This window comes from Falco rusticolus, chromosome 9, assembly GCF_015220075.1.
Source record: "Falco rusticolus isolate bFalRus1 chromosome 9, bFalRus1.pri, whole genome shotgun sequence".
Lineage (NCBI taxonomy): Eukaryota > Metazoa > Chordata > Aves > Falconiformes > Falconidae > Falco > Falco rusticolus.
Genome location: NC_051195.1, coordinates 30087805 through 30106600, shown reverse-complemented (window position 1 = coordinate 30106600; position 18796 = coordinate 30087805). Strand labels below are relative to the sequence as shown.

Here is an 18796-nt window from a genome sequence, read left to right as displayed (position 1 = left end):
TGCAGCTGCAGGCACAACCAGGCCTTGTGGCAGCGAGGAGCTCAAGAAATCTTTCTTCTCTCTGCTGGGAAGGGAGGGAGAAGAGATCGCCGCCCAGGCATGGATGCAGACACCATCCAGCAGCCCTCCCCAGCCAGCTTTTAAAAGGGAGGACAGTCCCAGCTGCCCTCACTTGGGAGTGAGGAGAGCCAGGAGGAGTCACACAGCTCGGCTCCATGTTTATAAAGGACACGGTCTGCATCTTCTGTGCCATCAGAGGTGTGAAGGAAGAGCTGTTTTACCCTCCTCTTTCAGTATTAGTGGGGAAATGTCCTGTTTCAGGGCTGCTTATAAATCATTGCCAAAATTCACCCTGCTGCTGAGCCTTTTCTGGCATGGGGCTCCAGCTGTGGGCCCTGGCACAAGCCCGCCTGGCCCAGCATGACCCAGCACCAAATGCCATTTAAGCAACCAGCTCTGGAGCACCAGCACCGGGGCATTGCGAGGGCACTTTGGGAAAGTGCAGGGGTTTGCGACATCCCAGAAAGTTTCAGACACCCAGACCCAACTGCCTTGAGCAACCACTTCTAGCCACTTGGGACCTCAGATGACACGAACACCTGGAGCACATCTGGCCCCAATGACCAGCATCACCTTGCACCTCCTCCTTGCCATACCAGAAAATAAAATCTACGCCCAGCAGGTACACCAACTGGGATTTCACAGTTTTTCACACCTAAAAGATTGTGTAAGAAGTCCTGCCCCTTCTGCCTTCAGCATGCTCTGGCTTCTAGTTTCTTGAATGTTTCAATCAATTTACATGTATGTTTTGAGGGCCCTAACCCACTTTTCTCCCTCTTCTGTCTCTCCTCTCATGCATTTGCCCCTTCCTGACCACAGATCCAGCTGAAAAATTAAGCCAGTAAAAAAAAAAACAGTCACTTTTCAGATGCATCATCTGCTTGAAGTGGCTCTCACAAGTGCTCTGCCAGCTCCAGTGGTGGCAACCTGGGCAGAAATGGGAGATCGTTCAGTGCTGAAACTCAATTGAATCATAAAACTCTGCTCCTCACACAAGCCCTGTTGCTCTGATGTATCATCTGTGAGTGGCTCCTTCCATAACCCCCAGAAAAAAACAAACAGGCTTTGGCAGCACCCCAATACTTCCTCGATCTGTTGTGGTCCCAGCCTCCCCCACCTCTGTTGAATCCCAAGATCTTCCCAATTTGCTGTTATTTCAGGGTCCCTGGGCAATCATTCCCAAACCAGGGCTGGCAGGATGCTTTGCCTTCAAAAGCAGCCATGCTGCAAAGACCACTCCCACTGCTGCCCCCATCTGCAGCCCCTGCAAAATTGAGAAACCCTCACTCAGTCTTCCAAATAAACATCTTGGATTCAAGATCCAGCTGGCCTGTGTGATCTCAGAGCTTTCTCCCTGCAGGGGTGAAACACAGCCAGCGGCTTCCACCCCTCCTCCCACTGCAGGCTGAGCTGCCTCTCCTCTGCCCAAAGACCTCTGCTCTGCACCCACCACGGCTCAGCCCGGAGCTCTGAACAACAGCCCCTTCAGCTTCCTACCTCTCTACTTTCTAATTTTTGCTCTGGAGGGAGCCTGGCCCAAGGACCTGGATGGGTGAGCAGGTTTTGGGGGGGACCCAGACACCACCAAGGAGCAGAGCAGCCACTGAGATACCCACATGCACCCATGCGTCCCAGCCATGAGACCACTGGTAAGTGCAAACGACCTGCAGCCACGTGCCCATCAGCGTCTCATCTGGTGACCCAGAGATGAGGGATACAGCTGCACAGGCGGCACAAAGCTCCTCTCCAGGCTCAGGCAGCAGTAGAAAGAAAAGCCTGCTTTGATTTAAAGGCCATGATTTTATTTTTTTTCCTTCCCAACTGATCTAGTTAAACTTCCAACCGCTCAAGGCTATTTTAATTTGTACTGGTAAGTTAAATCAACACAAACAAGGGCAGAACAGGTTTATATGCACCTCTATTACAGGCTTGCACCAACTAGAACACAGCTAGATTTCTCCAGGCAGCTTTTTTTTTTTTTTGTTCCCTAATAAAGATAAGGGGGGGACGTTTTCTGTGCACCTCCAACTGACAAATGGAGCCTGAAAGTGAGTTGGGAGTCAAAGCCTTGCAGAAAGTCAAGGTGACTTATGCGCCAATAGGCTGGATTCAAAGAGCTTTGCAAAAATGCAGATCAACTAACAAGATTTATAAAACCCGTTAGGGGCTTAGAGGCCGCTTAATTCTCAGAGGTGCCAAGGAAAGTGCCTGACTCACAGAGGGATGGATGAGGCTTACAGAGGTGGCTATCTCAACCTTGTGGTTGCTTCAAGAAAAGGGGACTCAATTTCTCTTAGAAACGAGGTTTTGACGTGCTATGTTTACTCTGAGCCTTGGCTCCTCCATCACTTTAAAGAAACCAAGTCCTGCTGCTGCAGACAACAGTTACAAACATCTACCAAAAGCCACAGCAGAATCTGCTGCTTCAGCTTGCCAGCGCCAGACACCACCCAGAGGAGTATGAGACTCAACCAGATTCGGCACACAAGCTGCAAAAATAAAGAGAATGGGGGAAAGGAAAGAAAAAAAGAGGACTTTGCACTTCTGCAGCTCCCCAGTGCCCAGCGTTTCGCAGGCTGGAAGCAGCCTGTCAGCACCTGTGGGCAACCAAGGCAACATACAGTGAGCCTATCCACCCCTCAGCACCCAAGAGGGGACCGACCACAACCTGCTGAACGCGAGGACCCCTCAGCCACCTCCCTGCTGGGTTTTCTCTCTCCTGGCTTTTTTTTTGTTGGGGTTTTTTTTTTTTTTTTTTTTGCAAAGCGGCTGTTGAGAATCTGAAAGCCCGGATTATAATCTTTATGAATCCCATAGTTAGATTGCGCTGAACAGCAGCCCAGCAATACCAGATGTTCAAACAAAGCTGCCAACCGACAGCTGTCTGCAGCTTGCAGCGTGTTTTTACTTTAAAATGCAAAATGATACCAATCTATATTAAAAGAGAGACGTTCAGAGCCTTGCGATAGCAGCTGAAGCCGCGGATATTGCTCTTTCACGCAGGGTGTGGCGGCAGAAGGAAATATCTCAGAAACTACTGCTTAAGCTGCCCTCCCAGCCCCCCCAAATCCTGGCCCCTTTCCTAATGGGAAAGAGACTCACGTTACTGCCTGAGTGCCGTGAATGTACCAGTGCGTGTCCAAACAAGCCAGCAAAAAGAAAAATGCAGCATGAACAAACACCATCTAATGAAGGATGCCAGAACAAATCTGGGCGCTGCAGAGCCTGCACCTGGCTCTCAGAGGCGTGGGGAGGACGAAGCGACACACAGAGGGACTGAGGGAGCCTGTCCCAGAGCGGAGGGCGCAGCCCCTCCTGTACCTGTGACCAGACTGGGAGAGCAAAGGTCCCTTCTGCCAGCAGAACATCGCCAGTGGAAGTCAGGGATGGAGGGGCATCTTCCACAGCTCCAGCCCATCTACCCAGCATCCCGCCTTGGGCTGTCCCTCGTCCCTCTAAACCACACAGGGACACTCATGTGGTGCTGGCCTCACTGGGGAAACTCTGCTGGGGCCTCCTGAGACTCGGTATGCAGCAGGTTTTATTTGTACCTTGATTTGTTAGGCTGGCTGGGACCAGGCACAAAGCCCTACACCCTGCAACCTTTTCCGCGTGCCAGCAGCTGGGGAAGGTTGGAGCTGGAGCTCAGCCCCGCTCTCCATTCTTCCCCTGGAAATGCAAGCCACCTGCACCCACCGCATTTTGGGGGTGGCAAACCCTGAACACGCTGGGCACGGCACAGTACTTCTGGCTTGCAGGAATCGCACGAAGAGGGCTCTGACTTACTCAAACGTGACATCCCAAATTCCCCACCAGCCGCGATCACAGGAAATCTTTGGGACCGGTCCCAAGGCTGCCTCATTGTGCTCCGAGCAGCAACAGCATGAATGAATCATGCTCCTCAACGTGACACCCAGCTCCCAGCAACGTACTCGAGACCAAAATATTTACGTTGCAAACAAGTAAGAATAGGACCAGATCCCTTCCCCAGCCTGGTGACATAAAAAGGCCAACCTCGCCTCGCATCAAGCAAGTGGGTGGCGGGATGGTAAGAAAGCAGGAGCTAGAGACCAGCCCTGTGTCTCGTAGCTTGGCTCTGCCCAGCGATGCTGAACCAGAGCCCATCTCCACGGCCGCAGAACCCCTGCAGTGGTGAGCACCAAGACTACGATCCCCATGGTACCCCACTCCCGCCAGAGCTCAGCAGCCAGGTGACAGATGAAGGAGCATGCTGGGACTTGTAGTTTCCAGCCAGCCAGCTGCAAAACACAATCCGCCAGTAAACACATCTCGAATTAAAGAGATGCGAGGCCCCCAAGCTCCTGGCAAGGTGCCAGCCACGGCTTCTTGCTGGCAGGCGCTAGGCCAATTCCCATGTGTTGCATTAGCCCCTTCCCAAGGAGCTGCCAAGAGTCCGCACCCTGCAAACTCCCTCGCAGCCAAGCTGCGCCTTGCCCTTGCTGAAGCAAGGTCTCTGCATGGACAGCAAGATGCTCCCAGAGCTCAGGTGCAGCCCCGCGCCGCAGGAGATGTCAGCCCTGCTCCTGCCTTGCTGTGAGCCCCTCCGCTTCTGTGCTGCGGCACTGGGCCGCTGACTCCAGAGCAAGACCCTGCAGCTGGCACTGCCCAAGCTCCAGCTGTATAGAGCCCAACACTGCACCCCTGGAGGGGTCAAACAAAGATGTCACCGAAGCAGAGTCACAGGCAAGAAGCCACCAGCACAGTGCTTTCAGACAGAGCAGCACAAGCAGGCAAAGCTCCAGCGACCCACCACGCTGACAGGGCTGGGGGCAACCACCTCCCCACAGCATCCCGACCAGATACGCAGCCCCCACCCCCAGGGGCTGCTGTTCTGTGCCCCAGCGAGGGCAGGACTGTATGTCACCCCCTGGGGAGCGTGGCACCCCTCTCCTTGCCTGCTCACCCTCCCCGCTGTGGAGGAAATTGCAGCGCCCGGCTAACGTCAGGAGGCATCACTTCACACAAAGGCCAGACTTCCTGGTGGGGAATGGGTGGGGGAGCGGGGAGGAAGGGGAAGAGGAGCCCGGGGCAAAGGCAAGCGGCATCTCCAGCTCCCTGCGTGTGTATGAGGGGCAGTGGCAGGAGATGGCACGGCCCCTTCTCCTTTAATCGCCCTTGCGCTCAGGAAAGAGGCAACATCCTACTTCCCAGCGCCCTTCACAGGAGCCCCAGCGTGCTCCTGCCCTGCGGAGCTGCAAGGGAGATGCACCCCTTTAAGGATGCACAGAAAAAAGGGACTAGAGTTTATTTCAGTTTGCTCCTGCAAATAAATCAATTCCATCTTCTCCACCTCAGCTGGACTGTAGCTGCTGCTGACCAGGGGAAGCACACTCCAGCTGAGCCTGGGGGGCGCAGCCCCCTGCCCAGCGCCCACCGCCACTTCTGTGATAAGCTTGAACACCACACACCCAAAATGGGCACAACGGCACACCCCACCTCACTGTCTCCTGGCCATGGGTGGCTAAACACTTGTGGCACCCATTAACCGGGCAATACAGGTAAAACCAACACCTTCAGGACAAAGTCACCTGCAGCCCTCATTTCCCATACTCCTCTCCCCAACGCGCTGCTTGAAGCCGAGCGTCTTTACAACACGCAGCACGTCACAGTACCCACAGCACCGATGCGACCTCTTGCTTCAGCCTCTCCTCCCCTCCGCTGCCTCCCACGGCCCCAGCTCATCCCGCAGCAGCAGGGGCAGCTGGCAGCCAGCACTGGGCTGCGTTGCTTTTGTCTCCACCTCAGCTGCCCTCCCAAGGGCAGGAGCACTCTGGACCAGTTGCACCGGCACTGGTGAAGATGGGTTGGCCATAGGGGACCTGTGGGATCTGGTCGATGTTGACTGAGGGGGGTGGAGGGAATCACTGATGTTGTAGGGGGCAGCCCAGGAAGGTGGATTTTGGATGTGGGCACGAGGGAATTAACTGTAAAGGAGCAAACCCTGCTGCTTTCCTTCAGCGTGCTGACTTCTGCTCCTACGAGGAGGCCTGTCATTGGTTTTTAATCTCACCCAATTACTGGCCAGCCTTTGACATTATCGATCCAAGCCCCTGAAGTATCATTTATCTTCCAGGTTTGACTCGGCAATCGGAGCTCAACAGCTCAGACCCCAGCCAGGTCCATCCTTCCAGGGAACCAGGGGATCTGCTCTGCTCGACCCTGGGCCTGCCAGTTCGCACAAGCTGTGTTCGAGACTCGGTTTCCATGCCCAAATCCACACCAGATGCCCTCTCCCCACGTGGCACTTCATCTCCTGCCTCAAAAATCCAGCTCCTCAGGTCTCCAGCAGGGCCTTATGAAGCCCGGCAGTCCACACGCACTGCTTCCTCCTTTCAGTTTCATTATCCTCTTTTTTAAAGAGGATGCGGTGGAGGCACACCCAGAGCCGCACAGGGAGCGGAGGGGCAGCGCCAGTGTGCAGGGTACAATCAGAGAAGCCATTTCTAGCTGTTACCGCGCTGCCATTTTCTAGAGAAGGACCGACAACAGCAGCTCCTCATCCCCTGGTGAGCTTGCACCCACAAAGGAACCTGGCTGATAGCTGGGTTCTGTGATAGCTTCTCCTTACCTGCCAGCTAGCACAACTGCACCTCAGGGCCAGCTGGTGATTTCTGCTCGACCTTTACAATGTTAGCACCTGCTCCCTCCACTGGGCAGAATAAGAGGGGGACTCCACGGATGCAAAGCAGCCAGTAGGGCTGGGATTCAAAACACCTGGGATCGCCATCCCACGGATGGGACACACCTGGGATCCCTGTCCCACGGGTTCCCACTCCCCTGGTTTCCTTCACCTTCCACCCAAGCTGACAGACCCAGCCTCTGCCTTTTGGGAAGCACAAGGTTTTCCTCAAATGTCCGTGTCTACAGTTACTGGGTGCAGCGTGTGCATGAAGCCAGTCTTTTTGGATGCCTCCTGTCTCTCCTCTGCTCCTGCAAAGCTGGGCCTTGCATTTTTGGAAGGAGGAACATTTTCAGAGGAAGGCTCCAGCAGGCAGTTTTAACGTGTAAAGGAAGGTTTAGCTTATCACCTCGGTATTGTTTTGCAGATTGCCGCAAAAGCACCGTGATAAATGGAGGCTAGTACCATATGTGTTCCCAGATCACAGAGGTAGCCAGGAGCCACCCTTGGAGAGGACCAGAGGAGAAAGTACCTGGGTGGGGGCAGCTAGCAGGGTCTGTGTTTGGCAAGGTACCACCACCAGCAAAGAAAGCCTGAGTCTTCAGGATTGCTTCCTCACCGTGCCACGGAATTCCCAGCTCCCTAGCAGGTCCCCCCCCTTCTGTTTATCTCTACTTTAGGGTAACATCTTGACTTCCCTACCCAGATTTTAGGTTGTTGCAGAGATTAAACTGACCTTTTTCTCCCGTGGTAAGTAGAATGCTAAAATATCCTTGGCTGGAGGACAAGTTGTGGTTTTACATGCTGAGCTCACACTGTCAGGAGATGCGTTTGGCAAGGGGTGGTCTCCGCACAACACACAAGGCGTTATTTCCAGTCTCCTGCTTGGATGCCCTGTCGTGCAGGATGCCAGCAGGCAGAGGCAGGGAAATAAACCCAAAACGTGCTCCCATTCCCTTGCAGGGGGCAGATCCCATCCCCTACAACCAAACCACCCCTGACCCAAACAGGGCTCATGGGCCTCAGCCACCCAGCCACAACAGTGCAGCTGTGGCAGGAGAGCTGCAGTAATTCCCTCCCGGATCCAGCCACCCCCATCGCTAAGGGGGCTAGCACAATACCCGAGGGAAGGGGGAGCGTGGCCCAACCCACCCCCCATCCCCAAAGGGTCTGCGAGGGGGACAGAGACCTCGCAGTGCATTTATTCCGCTCCATCCATTTGAAAGGCACGCTTCAAGGGGCTTTCTGCCATCAGAGGCGGGTGCACCAGGACAGGAGGAGAACAAAGGGAGGCACCGGCACCCCCAGCCCTTTGTCTGAGCGCAGAGGAGTTCACCTGCAGGGAAAACCAGCTTCCACTGCAGAGCCAGCAGCTCCACATGGATTCGGATGGGGAGAGGGATACAGCCCCCCGCTAGCAAGAGGATAATGAGCAGAAGGTCGCAGTCGCGTTACCCTCTCTCCCCTTGCCACAGACACAATCCCGTTACAGCACACACCAACCCCCCCCCCCCAACGCCCCCCCCCGACTTCCCAACAACAACCGCAACCAGCAATAAAAACCATTGCCACGAAAATATCAACCTGCCCCCCAGCACAATCGATTCGTGCCTGCGTGTGGCCAGGCACCAAACCCCGGAGCTCAGCTCCACCGACCGGGATCGACTGGGAAGGAAGGGGGTGGGAGACTAGTTTCCAGGGGATGGGGTTTTAAAGGCACACAATAACTGGCTGAAATTAGGGTTTGGATTAAGCTGTTGTGCAGCGAGGGAAAACTGCCTCCATTAGGATACAAGGATTTTCCTTTCCTTTCTCCAAAGCTCCAGCTCCAGGATGAAGCTTCCAGGTCACCCAGGCAAGGGAGAGAACTGGGTGACACCGAGCAAATGGGGAAACCCACACAGGGAGAGATGGGTGGAGGGAGGAAAGGGCAGATCAGCCCTCCCTGAGCCCCAGATCGCACAGTCGGCTAGTCTGACAACGTTTACTCATATTTCAGAGAGACACAGCCATCCGGAACGTCACTCCCTGCCAACTGCCTCATCTGGAGCCATCCACAGCTCAGCTCTTCCCAGCCCACTCCAGAGACGGCCCCCCCCCCCCCCCCAGAGCATCCACACACCAAGGAATTGAGAAAGGCCAGGCAGAGGGAAGAGAAGAAACAGAGAAATTAAACTGATTCCTGTTCAATTTTTTTTTTTTTTCAAACCGTTCTGGTATATTGTTCCAGCAAATGGATGATTTTGAGTGCATGTTAGGTAGATGGCACCAACGCAGAGTGGCAGGGTGCTGCTCTGAGCTGGGAACTTTGCTCATGTTACCATCACAAGTGAGTCACAAGACCCAAAAGGGGCAAACCATGATCCCCTGGTGAGAACGGGCCAAAACTGTCCTTATCAGAAAGGATTTGTGACTGGGAGCCTCTTCCTCAAGTTCATCTGGGGGACATATGTAAAAACTCTTGCGTGCATCCAGAGTCTCACGCCTGTAAATAACTGTCCCTCCCTCCATACTTGGGACCAGGCATCTTTTCCTCCCATTCCAAAGCATGCTGGCTGTAGCTCTCCTGGGTAAAGGAGGGGTGACTACTCGATCAGTGCTTCTTCCATGGAGGAAAGAGAAGGGCAGGACATCCCTGGTCCTGCACATTCCACACCTCCCCACTGGTCTTCCAGCATCTGCCCCATCTTCTCTACCAGCAAATGGAGGTTTGTTGCAGAAAACTGGCTGCCACTGCACTGCAAGCAAGCTCAGCAGCTCCAACTCCTCCGAGCCATCCCCCTTACTCCAAACAAACCAGCATCTACTGCACCTACAAGCTGCTGATAAAAGCACAGAGTTGACAGTCGCCAGAACCTAGCCCAGCTCTATAGCATTTTTTTTTGTTTTATTTTAAAGAAAAAAAGCCAGGCCAGACCAGATTCTGCCCCGGAGCCTGCGTGGCAAACCAGAATCTGGCTCCAAGTGTTTATTTATAAATCCTTACATACATGTACATTTGAATTCTGACAGAATTAATTCTGGCATCCAGCTAATTCAAAGCATTCCTCCCCCATCACACTACTGTTGCAGGCCAGCCCAGCACAGAAGCTGATTATAAAATGCTGCACTAGCCAGGCATTTCTGCAAAGGCTTGTGCTATTGAGCATTCAGTCTTTCCTTGCTTGGCTATTTCATTGTTTCGGTGTCGATCCCTCCTCTCTTGCCCTGTGTTTCCTGGTTACTTTTGTCCCTGCTCTGGAAGCACTGCTGCTCTCAGCCCCATTTCAGCGTCAGATTGGAAAAAAAACCCCAAAACAATTACACGAAATTAAAGAGAAGAAAAGAAGAAATTACCACAGTGTACCAAGATTTCCAGTAAACAGATAGGTAACAAGCAAAAAATAGGCCAATACGCTGCAAGGCAAGCTGCAGACAGATCTGGGGATAGAAAACCCACTGCCTCCCTCCAAAGCACAGCTAAGAAACCCCTGTGTGGTCACACGCTGTCCTCTGGAGCAGAGAGGAGAGAGGTCAGGGCAGCTAGCACTGTAAGAGCCTCTTTATTCTTGGGCAGTTGCATGAATCTGATCACTTGTGCCCTTTGTGAGATATGGAAATCTGCCTTCTCCTCCCACCCCCTTCACCAGTTCCTCCTTCTGCTTCCCCCCCCTGCTCAGATGGGGACCAGAGGCAAAGACCAGTGCAGCAAAGAGGCTGTGGACCCCACCTCCGGCAGGACCAGGCTTAGCCAAGCACACAGGAGAGCCCAAGGACAGCGCTTTTTTGATGGAGCGAAGGGAGGGGAGGAAAAGGGAATGATGGTTCCGGGACTCGCACATTCCTCGAAGGGCTCAGCCAGGTTCCCACATGCAAGGCACAAGACTGAGGGGTAGAGGAAAGTCCAGGGTGTCACACTGCAGCCCATGTCTTTGCTATTTCTCGCTCTCCACCACGCTCGTGGGCTCGAGGAGAGCAGCATGCTGCACACCTCCATGCCAGCAGTCACATAACGCTTACATAAATATCACAGGTTGGATTTAGACTGCACAAGGGCCTGGGCTAAGTTTACTATGCCCTCACCACCAGTCAAAGCTGGGCTTGTACCTCCTGGTTCACAGACCAGACCAGGACACCCCCAATCTCAAGGGCTCGTTCAAAGCCACTGCCAAGCAAGGTCTTCAAGGCAGAAAGCTCTCTGGCATGGGTGGGCAAGGCTGCGCCTAGACATCCCCACCTGCAAAGTGCAGCCAACCCCTATATAGTGCAGGAGTAAGTCTGAGTTACAATTTGTCACTGTTCCTTGCAAAGCAGCTCAAGGTCCTCAGATGACCCTCTCTTTCCCTCTCCTTCCACCTCCCTCTTCACCAGCACCCATCCACATAGCACTGTGCCCCATGGAAAAAGAACATTTTCCGCTGCAGCCCCCCATCCTACTCCTGTTCTTTACCAAAGCTGTCCCCTCCATGAAAGCCTCCTCCCTCCCACTTAAACCCACCAGGCTGCCTCCCAGCATCCTCCATCTCTGCTGTCACTTCTCAGATTCACTCTACACAGAAGACTTGCAGCTGCAGGTCTAAAGCAAGCAGCCACTGGCAACTTGATGGGCTAAGGGTGAGGAAAATGCTCAAGCTTAGCAGGAAGGCAGCGGGGAGAAGCCCTTAATCCAAACCCCAGGGAGGCAGGAGACTCTCTCAGTTCAGTCAAAGATCTGGAACCGCCAAGATACCCACTGCCATTTGGCCAGCAAACACAGATGGGTTTGCAGCAGGGTGGCTCAGCCCCACCGAGACTTCTCTAGGGCAGAGCACAGGCTGCTATCAGTTGAACTGAAAACGCCTGCTGCCCCTGACAACACCATGCAGCAAACCTGACAGATCGATGGTGGTGAATGGCATGGAGCTAGAAAGCAAGGCTAGGTGTGTGCTGGGATTTCTGTGACTGCCCAAGGCCCAAGAAGTCATTACACATCACGGCAGCTTGACCAACTGACAGCATCCCAGGGCACAATGATCAGTCACATTTAGGAGCCTAGCGCTGGACTCATGAGACCTCCAGGCAGTAACCAGGGCATTGGCGAAGCCGAGGAGGGAGAGACCTGGGTTAGGCTGACCTAACCCCTGGGTTGGGTTGGCAGTTCAGCTCTGGGGTACTGGTGGAGGCTCAGATGGAGGGCGCAGGGAGAACTGGCACATCTCCAGCTTCGTAGGACCTAGAGCAAGAGCTGTCTGGGGACCAGGTATGTTCAAAAAGCACGATAGGAAATGCCTGCCAAGCACCAACCCACACCATCTACAGTCACAAGAGCTAAATTAACGCTCGAGCACTTGGGCATTTGCACTCACAATGCCTCCAGTGAGCTGCGTGCCGCACTCCTCATAAACAAGTCATCTGGAAAATAAGTAAGCCTGTAAAAATCCAGTCTATCACAAGTTACCAAACCAGTTTCAGAGTAAAACAACCTACAGCAGCTTACGCCAGAAGCCTGACAGTGGAGCTGACCCCAGCCTCCCCACCAGTGAGGCTCCCTAGGTCCCAGCAAAACGTCCCCGGCACAGATGACAGCATGGGGATGCGACATGGGACTAGTTTCAAACAAGAAGGTGTCTCTGGTGTCAGGGCCACCTAGCAAAGAAAAACTGGTGGCATTTTCCCTCTAGAGACCTTAGAGGCAATCAGCTGGGGCAGGCAGGAAAAGCGCACAGGCCATCTCTGCACTGGGGCTGGTGGCCAACAACGGCAAAGGACCAGAGGTTCTGGTATAGACTTGAGATTCATCTGTCCCTGTGACCCTACCAAGAGCTCACCTCACCTCTTTCCCATACTTTAGAAAGGACCTGAGCTGGCCCTTACCTGGGGTGCTGCCAAGAAAGCAAGCCCAAAGCCACCGAGGAGCATATGGACTCAGCAGCCCAGTCCCTCTATCCCCATGGATTTGCCGAATGGGCGCTGCTCCACAGTGCTGGGCAGGAGGATCCCCAATGTTCTCCCACAGGTCTCCATGCCACAACGTGCTTTCTCCCTCTTCATGTTCAAAACCATCAGAGAACTTCAGAATGTGGAGGGATTTGCTCCCAGTTTCCCAAAGATGCACTGCAAGCTAGGTCAGAGGGAAATCTATCTCTGTCCCCTGAAACAAAACGGAAGCAGGAGCAGAGCCTCTGCCCAAGCCCTTTTCCACTGGTGGAACCTCCAAGCTGTGGACAGGCAGCTGGGACCATCCCCAAATAAGCTCTGATGGGCCTGGCCTCCATATCACACAAAAATGGGACAAAAATGGTAATGCCCCACACGTGAGTCCCTTTCTTTGGCTGCTGCCTTCTCATCCGCGTTCCAATCCCAGTAATGTACTTTTCCCCTTTTTGGACTAAAAAAAAAAAAAAGTGCAACACATCAACCTCATGCTGGAGCAACTTTCTTTTTCAACCTTGGAAGCAGGTTCCCCCATGCAGGGGAGACAGCAGGCTCCCCCATGCAGGCAGGAGGCACGTGGCTGGGGCAGCAAAGATGGAAGAAAAAGTGTTTCATTTTGAGACCTTGACACAAACAAAATGACAAGAAAAAAAAAAAGGAAAAAAAAAGAGGCTGGGTTGTTGGCTTTTTTTTTTTCCTCTCCTCTTTAAGCACTACAAAAACAGGAAACAAAGGAGAAAACATCTCACAGGGGGGAAGGGGAGGTAAGCGCTTTATACGCCCACGAAAGAAAGATTAACCACATATTTTATTTACAGTTTGTATTACGGTTGCACCATGAAGTTCAACCAATTCTGAGCCAGGGCTCTGTGGGTTTGTGCAGCACCTAATGCTGAGCGGTCCCCTTCCCCCAAACCCATGAAGTGCGTGCCTACACTTTGAGCCAGTCCTCCACAGACACCTTCTTTCCTCCTGCAGACACCTGCCTCCAGCCTCTTTTGCCCAGCACTAGCTCTCCTGCCCTAATTGCCAGCTTACAGCCGAGAAGCACTGGTGCTGTCCCCAAGGAGTTTTGAGCCCCTTTTCCCCTTCAAACTGGACCATAACTGGGGCCAAGATGCCCGTCGACATGGGCCAGCAGCAGAGCCAGAGTAATAAATGCTAAAAAAAAAAAAAGGTGAGTTTATGGGGAGGGTGTTTGGAGACTGCCATCGGTCCTCCGGGCTATGGGGGCCACCCCTGACACCCCGGGTTGATACCGCACACTCACACCAAGTCCCCTGCGCTAAGGACAGGGCTCCGAGCCTCCAAACTTTGACTCATTTCTCAATTAACGGCTTCCCGAAGGCGAGCCACACATGGAACAAACCTCTCACAACGGGGCCTCCCCCGGACCTCCCAAGCCCAGCGTTACTCATCCGCCCCCCGGTCCCAGCCCTCCTTTCCCGGGATGCTCTAAGAGCGGCTCATGCCGCGGGGTGAGCAAGCCGCCAGGAATCCCAGGCCCGGCTCCCGCAGGCGGGAAGCGTCACCAGCTGAGTGCACGCACCCTAATTCGGGAGCCGACATGGCCGCCTTCCTCGCCGGCTGGCAAGGAGTGGCTTTCAGCCAGAGACCTGGCCAAGGCCATGCAGAGAGCATCAGCAACCTGCCGGGAATTTTTCCCAGCAGCTCTTCCCTACTCCAGTCGCTTCATGGAGGAAACGCTTCAACTACAGGGCGTGGGGGGAATCCTTCGGGTACGTTGTCCCCTACCTTCGGGCTGTCCTCCATTGCCCCAATCTCTGAGCACCCACCCCAGCCACGCACCCAGCCACCCAGCGGGGGGTGGGGGTGGGGGGGAAGAGACAAGCTTATCACCGAAGAGAAAGGAAATTAAGATAACGTGGCGATGGAGGTACCGAGGGATTTGGCCAAGGTCACGAAATAATTCTGCAGCTCTACAATGCAGCTGTCCGACACCTTCGGTGCCTGGCCGCATATCCCAAAATTTCAAGCCAGGGCCAAAATCCAGCCTAGCTGGTGGCAGCTTTTTGCCAGGTCATTAGCAGCATGCATCCGCAAGGAACAGCGAACATCCAGCCATAACAACGGCAGCAACAACAACAAAAAAACCATGCAGCAAGAGCGGGAACACATGAGATCAAAGTGTCCTGGAAAAGGACCTGGAAAAACAGTTTTGGTCCCTGGCTAAGGGTCCCAGGAAACACACAAACGAGCCCCGTCCCAGCCCCACACAGCCCTCATGGGGTGGCTCCCCACCCTGGCAGAGGGAGACCAAAATGATTCCCTATAAATAGAAGCAGAAAAGCGCTTCTCCAAAAGCCTGGCTGGGTCTTTCCCCTTTCAGTGCATGTGGCGGAGCTGCTGGCACCTCCACAGAGCTCTCTGGTTTTCCCCAAAAAAACCTGGAGAGGAAAATAACCTTCCTGTGAGCTCAGGCTGGCTCCCCTCTACATAGAGCTGCCCCCCCTCCGGCCTGGCCATCCAATTGGAAAGTAATTATACTGCAATTTTTATTTATGACTTTTTTTTTATTGCTAAATGGTGACTCATTTTGGCAACATTAAAATACACAGGAAATCATCCCTATTTTACAGTAATCACCATTCAATTCATTGTTAAATATTTATTCGGCGGACAAGCGCCGGGGCTCTTTAGAAGGGTCAGAGGGGGAGCGGAGGGGCAGCCCTGGGGCCGGGGGGGGGGGGGGGGGGGGGGGAGGGGGGGTGTCACAGCAGGGCTGCCCACAGGGCTGTTAAATGCCCACCACAAACTTCAGGGTGGGGAGCCAGGGGTGAAAGCTGCTGCCAGATGGCCTGGCCACTAGCAAAATACACACTCCCTTTCCCTCGAACCCAGCGCTATGCCCCATGCTGCTTCAGGGAAGGGGGGCAGCCCCGTGCCCCCTGCTAGGAACCCCATTCTTTGGCCAGACCCCAAGCCCAAATCCCTGCCAGCAAGAAGCCGCGGGTCCCTGAGACGAAGCTCTTCCATCGCCGGGGGGGGGGGGGGGAAGGGGACGGCCCTGGCGGGAGGTGGTGGGAAGAGCCAGCAGTTTGACATTCACGGGCCTTACAATAGCTGGGGTGCGCGTCCGTGCTGCCCTGTCCCCCCGGGGAGCCCAGTTTCGGGGTGACTCGCCCCGAGATGCGGGCAGCTCCTCCGCCTCACCCCGAACAGCAGCAACCGGGGAGACAACCCCTCCAAACCCTGCTGGCCCAGCACCTCGACCCTTCCCCGTCCAGCTCTGAGCCGAGCAGCCGCAGGCCCTACAGCCGAACGGCTCCAAAGGCCCCCCCTTCCCCAGGGAGCCCCCCCGGCACCCCCGGGCTCCGTCACCGCTCGGCTGGGGAGGCCGCCCAACATGTCTGCCGCGGGGGACCGGGCGGAGGAGCAGAGCACCGGGGTGGCTTGTGCCTTGGCCCAGACAGACACAGGCCTTTGGGGAACAAACATGGCAGGGGATGGGGCGGCTGGGTGAAGAGGTGCCCCCCCCCCCGCTCCCACCCCGAGCCGCACAAACCCCCATCCCCACGACGGTCTGACTTACCCTGATCTCATTGCGGCGAATCTCCACGTCGCAGACCGAGTGTCCCTGGTGGGCCCCGCTGTAGTAGCAGCAGAACTGGCAGACGGCCACCTGCTCGGCCTCGCAGTGGTACAGGCGGTAGGCGTTGTGCTGGGGGCAGCTCCAGGCCCGCACGTCGTCCGCCTCCACCAGGAGATGGCCGCGGGCGGTGGAGGGCTGCTGCAGGTGGGTCTGCACATGGGACTGGCAACACGGGGCCTCGCACCTCAAACAGATCTTCTGGGCCGGCAGCGGTGGGCCCCGGCGGCAAAAGACGCAGTGCAAGACGGAGGGGGGCTTCTCCAAGTTAAGGGAGTTGAACTTCTCCACGATGTTGGTGAGCTTCAGGTTCTTCTCCAGGTTGGGCTTCTGGTTGTAGGCCTGGTTGCACTCTGGGCACCGCACCAAGCCCGACTCCTTGGCCCACGCCTCCCCGATGCAGCCCCGGCAGAAGTTGTGCTTGCAGGGCAGCTGGACCGGCTCCACGAAGACGTGCAGGCAAATGGGGCAGATGAGCTCCTCTTCGAAGCAGTTCTTCCAATTCTCGGCCATCTCTGCCGGCAGCCGCTGGCGACGCTTCCCCCCCCCCGGCTCGGCTCGGTCGCTCAGTGCGGTCTAGGGGCGGGCGCCGGGGTCTGTCCGCCCTGGAACGGCAAAGCGGGGGGTGAGCGGCCGGGCTCCCCCGCCCCGCACGACGCAACAAAAACGGCAGCGGGTTCCAAACCGGGGGACAGAATCGGGCACGGCGCAGCACTCGAGGAATCGCCAGCCAGAAACCCCGGTGGCCCCGGGGTTGTCTTTAAAAAAGCGACGCGAACGGTTAAACCACCCGACGCGACACCGCAGGGCGCGCAGCCCCCACCACCCCCAGGAGCCCTTTTTCTTTTTACCCCAGAAGGTGAATCGAAACTTACCAAAGGTTGAAAAAAATCCATACAAAATCCAGCAGCAGAGTCCAAGTTCCATATAAAGCTCCTAAATTTAGCGCTCCGGATCAGATTTTTCCTTTCTTAGGTTTGCAACTGACATTCAATATTTTAAAGGGACTTTTGTCCCCCACAAGCCCGGCTAACAGCTGAGAGCACCGACTCGCTCGGGTTTTTTTTTTTTTTTTTTTTTTTTTTTTTTTTTATCTTCCCTGTATTTCTCCTCCCTCTCCCCCTGATGGGAGTTGGGAATCAGTCTTTTAAAGGAAACAGATCAAAGGGTTAAGATCCAAAATGGGAAAAGGAGGAAGATTAAAAAAAATATATATATATAATAATAATAGCGACGATGACGATGGCGAAAAACCGAATTCTCTCCGTGGCCCCCGAGATTTGCTTCTAATGCGGTGAAGCAGCAGAGAAAAAAAGGAAGGGGGGGTGAAGCCGAGACGGGGAGGGGGGGGTAGGAAAAAAAAAAAAAAAAAAAAAAAAGGGGAAAAAACCCCCTCTCGTCTGCTTCGAGATTGCGAGGTCTTGAATGGGAGAGCTCGGTCATTCAGAGCAAACCCCAGCGTAGCGCAGCCCTCCCAGCCTCGTCCAACGCTCCCGGAGAGGGATGGGAGAGAGGATGGGCTTTGCCGAGGGGGAGCTCTGAACCCCGCGGACCCCAAATCAACCTGCTCCGACTTCCCACCGGGGGCTGGGGGAAAAACGGCGCGTCCGGGGCGGGGGGGTCCGACCTAGCCCGGTCTCATGGCCGGCCGGGGGGACGCAGCCCCCCCCCGACGGCAACAATGCGATGGAGCCGGGGGCGGCGGAGGTGCCCGAGCAGCCTCCGGGTCGCTCCCCGCTCCGGGCCCGCCGGGAAGGGGCGAGGCGGCGGCGGCAGCCGGGAGGAGCCGACCGAAGCGTGCGGTTCCGGGAGAGCCGAGTCAGCTCTCAGCCATTTTGAGCTGCCCTGCTGGAGACCGGAGACGCGTTAAAAATAAATTAAAAAATAAAATAAAATTTAAAAAGGTATTAAAAAAAAAGTCACCGGAACAAAACCGCTCCCGCCGCCTCCCCCGCCCGCGCGGCGGGGCTCTGCGGAGGGGCTGCGGCTGCGGGGCCGAGCCGAGCCGTCCCGTCCCGGCGGGGCCGCTCAGCACAGCCCCCCGAGCCTGCCCCCGCCGCCGCCGCCTCCAGCCATCTTGGGGTCGCCCTGGGCGCCGCCCGCGCGCCGGAGCCCCACGCCCCGGCCTTCCTCCCGCCGCCCTCGGGGAGGCGGCCGCGGCCCGGGGGGGTGGGTGACGAGGAACGGGGGAGGGGGGGCGTGGATCCCCGCAGCGGATCTCCTGGGGGAGGAGGGGGCGGCGCCTCGCAGGCGGCCGGGCTCAGCCCCGGCGCGGGGGGCCGGGGCGGCGGCGGGGGGCGGGCGGGGCGGCCATGGGGGCGGCGGCCGCGGGGGATATATCGACCGAGGGGGAGGGGGCGGGCGCGCCCCGCCCCGGCGCGCCGAGGGGCCGCCCCGCTCGGGAGCCGGTGGGGCTGGGGGGAGCGGAGCGGAGGCGCCGGAGCCGGTGGATCCCGCCGGGCGCTGCCGCTGCCGCCTCGGAGCTGCCTGGCGCTGCGCTGCGCTGCGCTGCGGCGGGACCGGCCCCGCCCCCGGCCCCGCCCCCCGCGCCCCTCCCCGCCCGCGACGGCGCCGCCTTAAAGGGGGCACGGCCG

At 56.0% G+C, this 18796-nt stretch overlaps 1 protein-coding gene across 2 annotated transcripts in view; it reads right to left on the bottom strand.

Moving 5' to 3' along the window:
- Positions 1-18327, bottom strand: part of TRIM8 (tripartite motif containing 8) — a 30436-nt gene extending 12109 nt beyond the window's left edge. The window contains exons 1-2 of one of the 2 annotated variants that reach the window (XM_037400305.1): positions 17078-18326; positions 16146-16807 (exon numbers count right to left, since the gene is read on the bottom strand). In XM_037400305.1, coding sequence (XP_037256202.1) covers positions 16146-16715 — 570 coding nt within the window. In that variant the 5' untranslated portion in view covers positions 16716-16807; positions 17078-18326. Of the gene's footprint in view, positions 1-16145 lie in introns of both variants that reach the window. The other variant, XM_037400306.1, reaches the window with a different exon arrangement.
- Between the last annotated feature and the right edge of the window lie 469 nt (positions 18328-18796).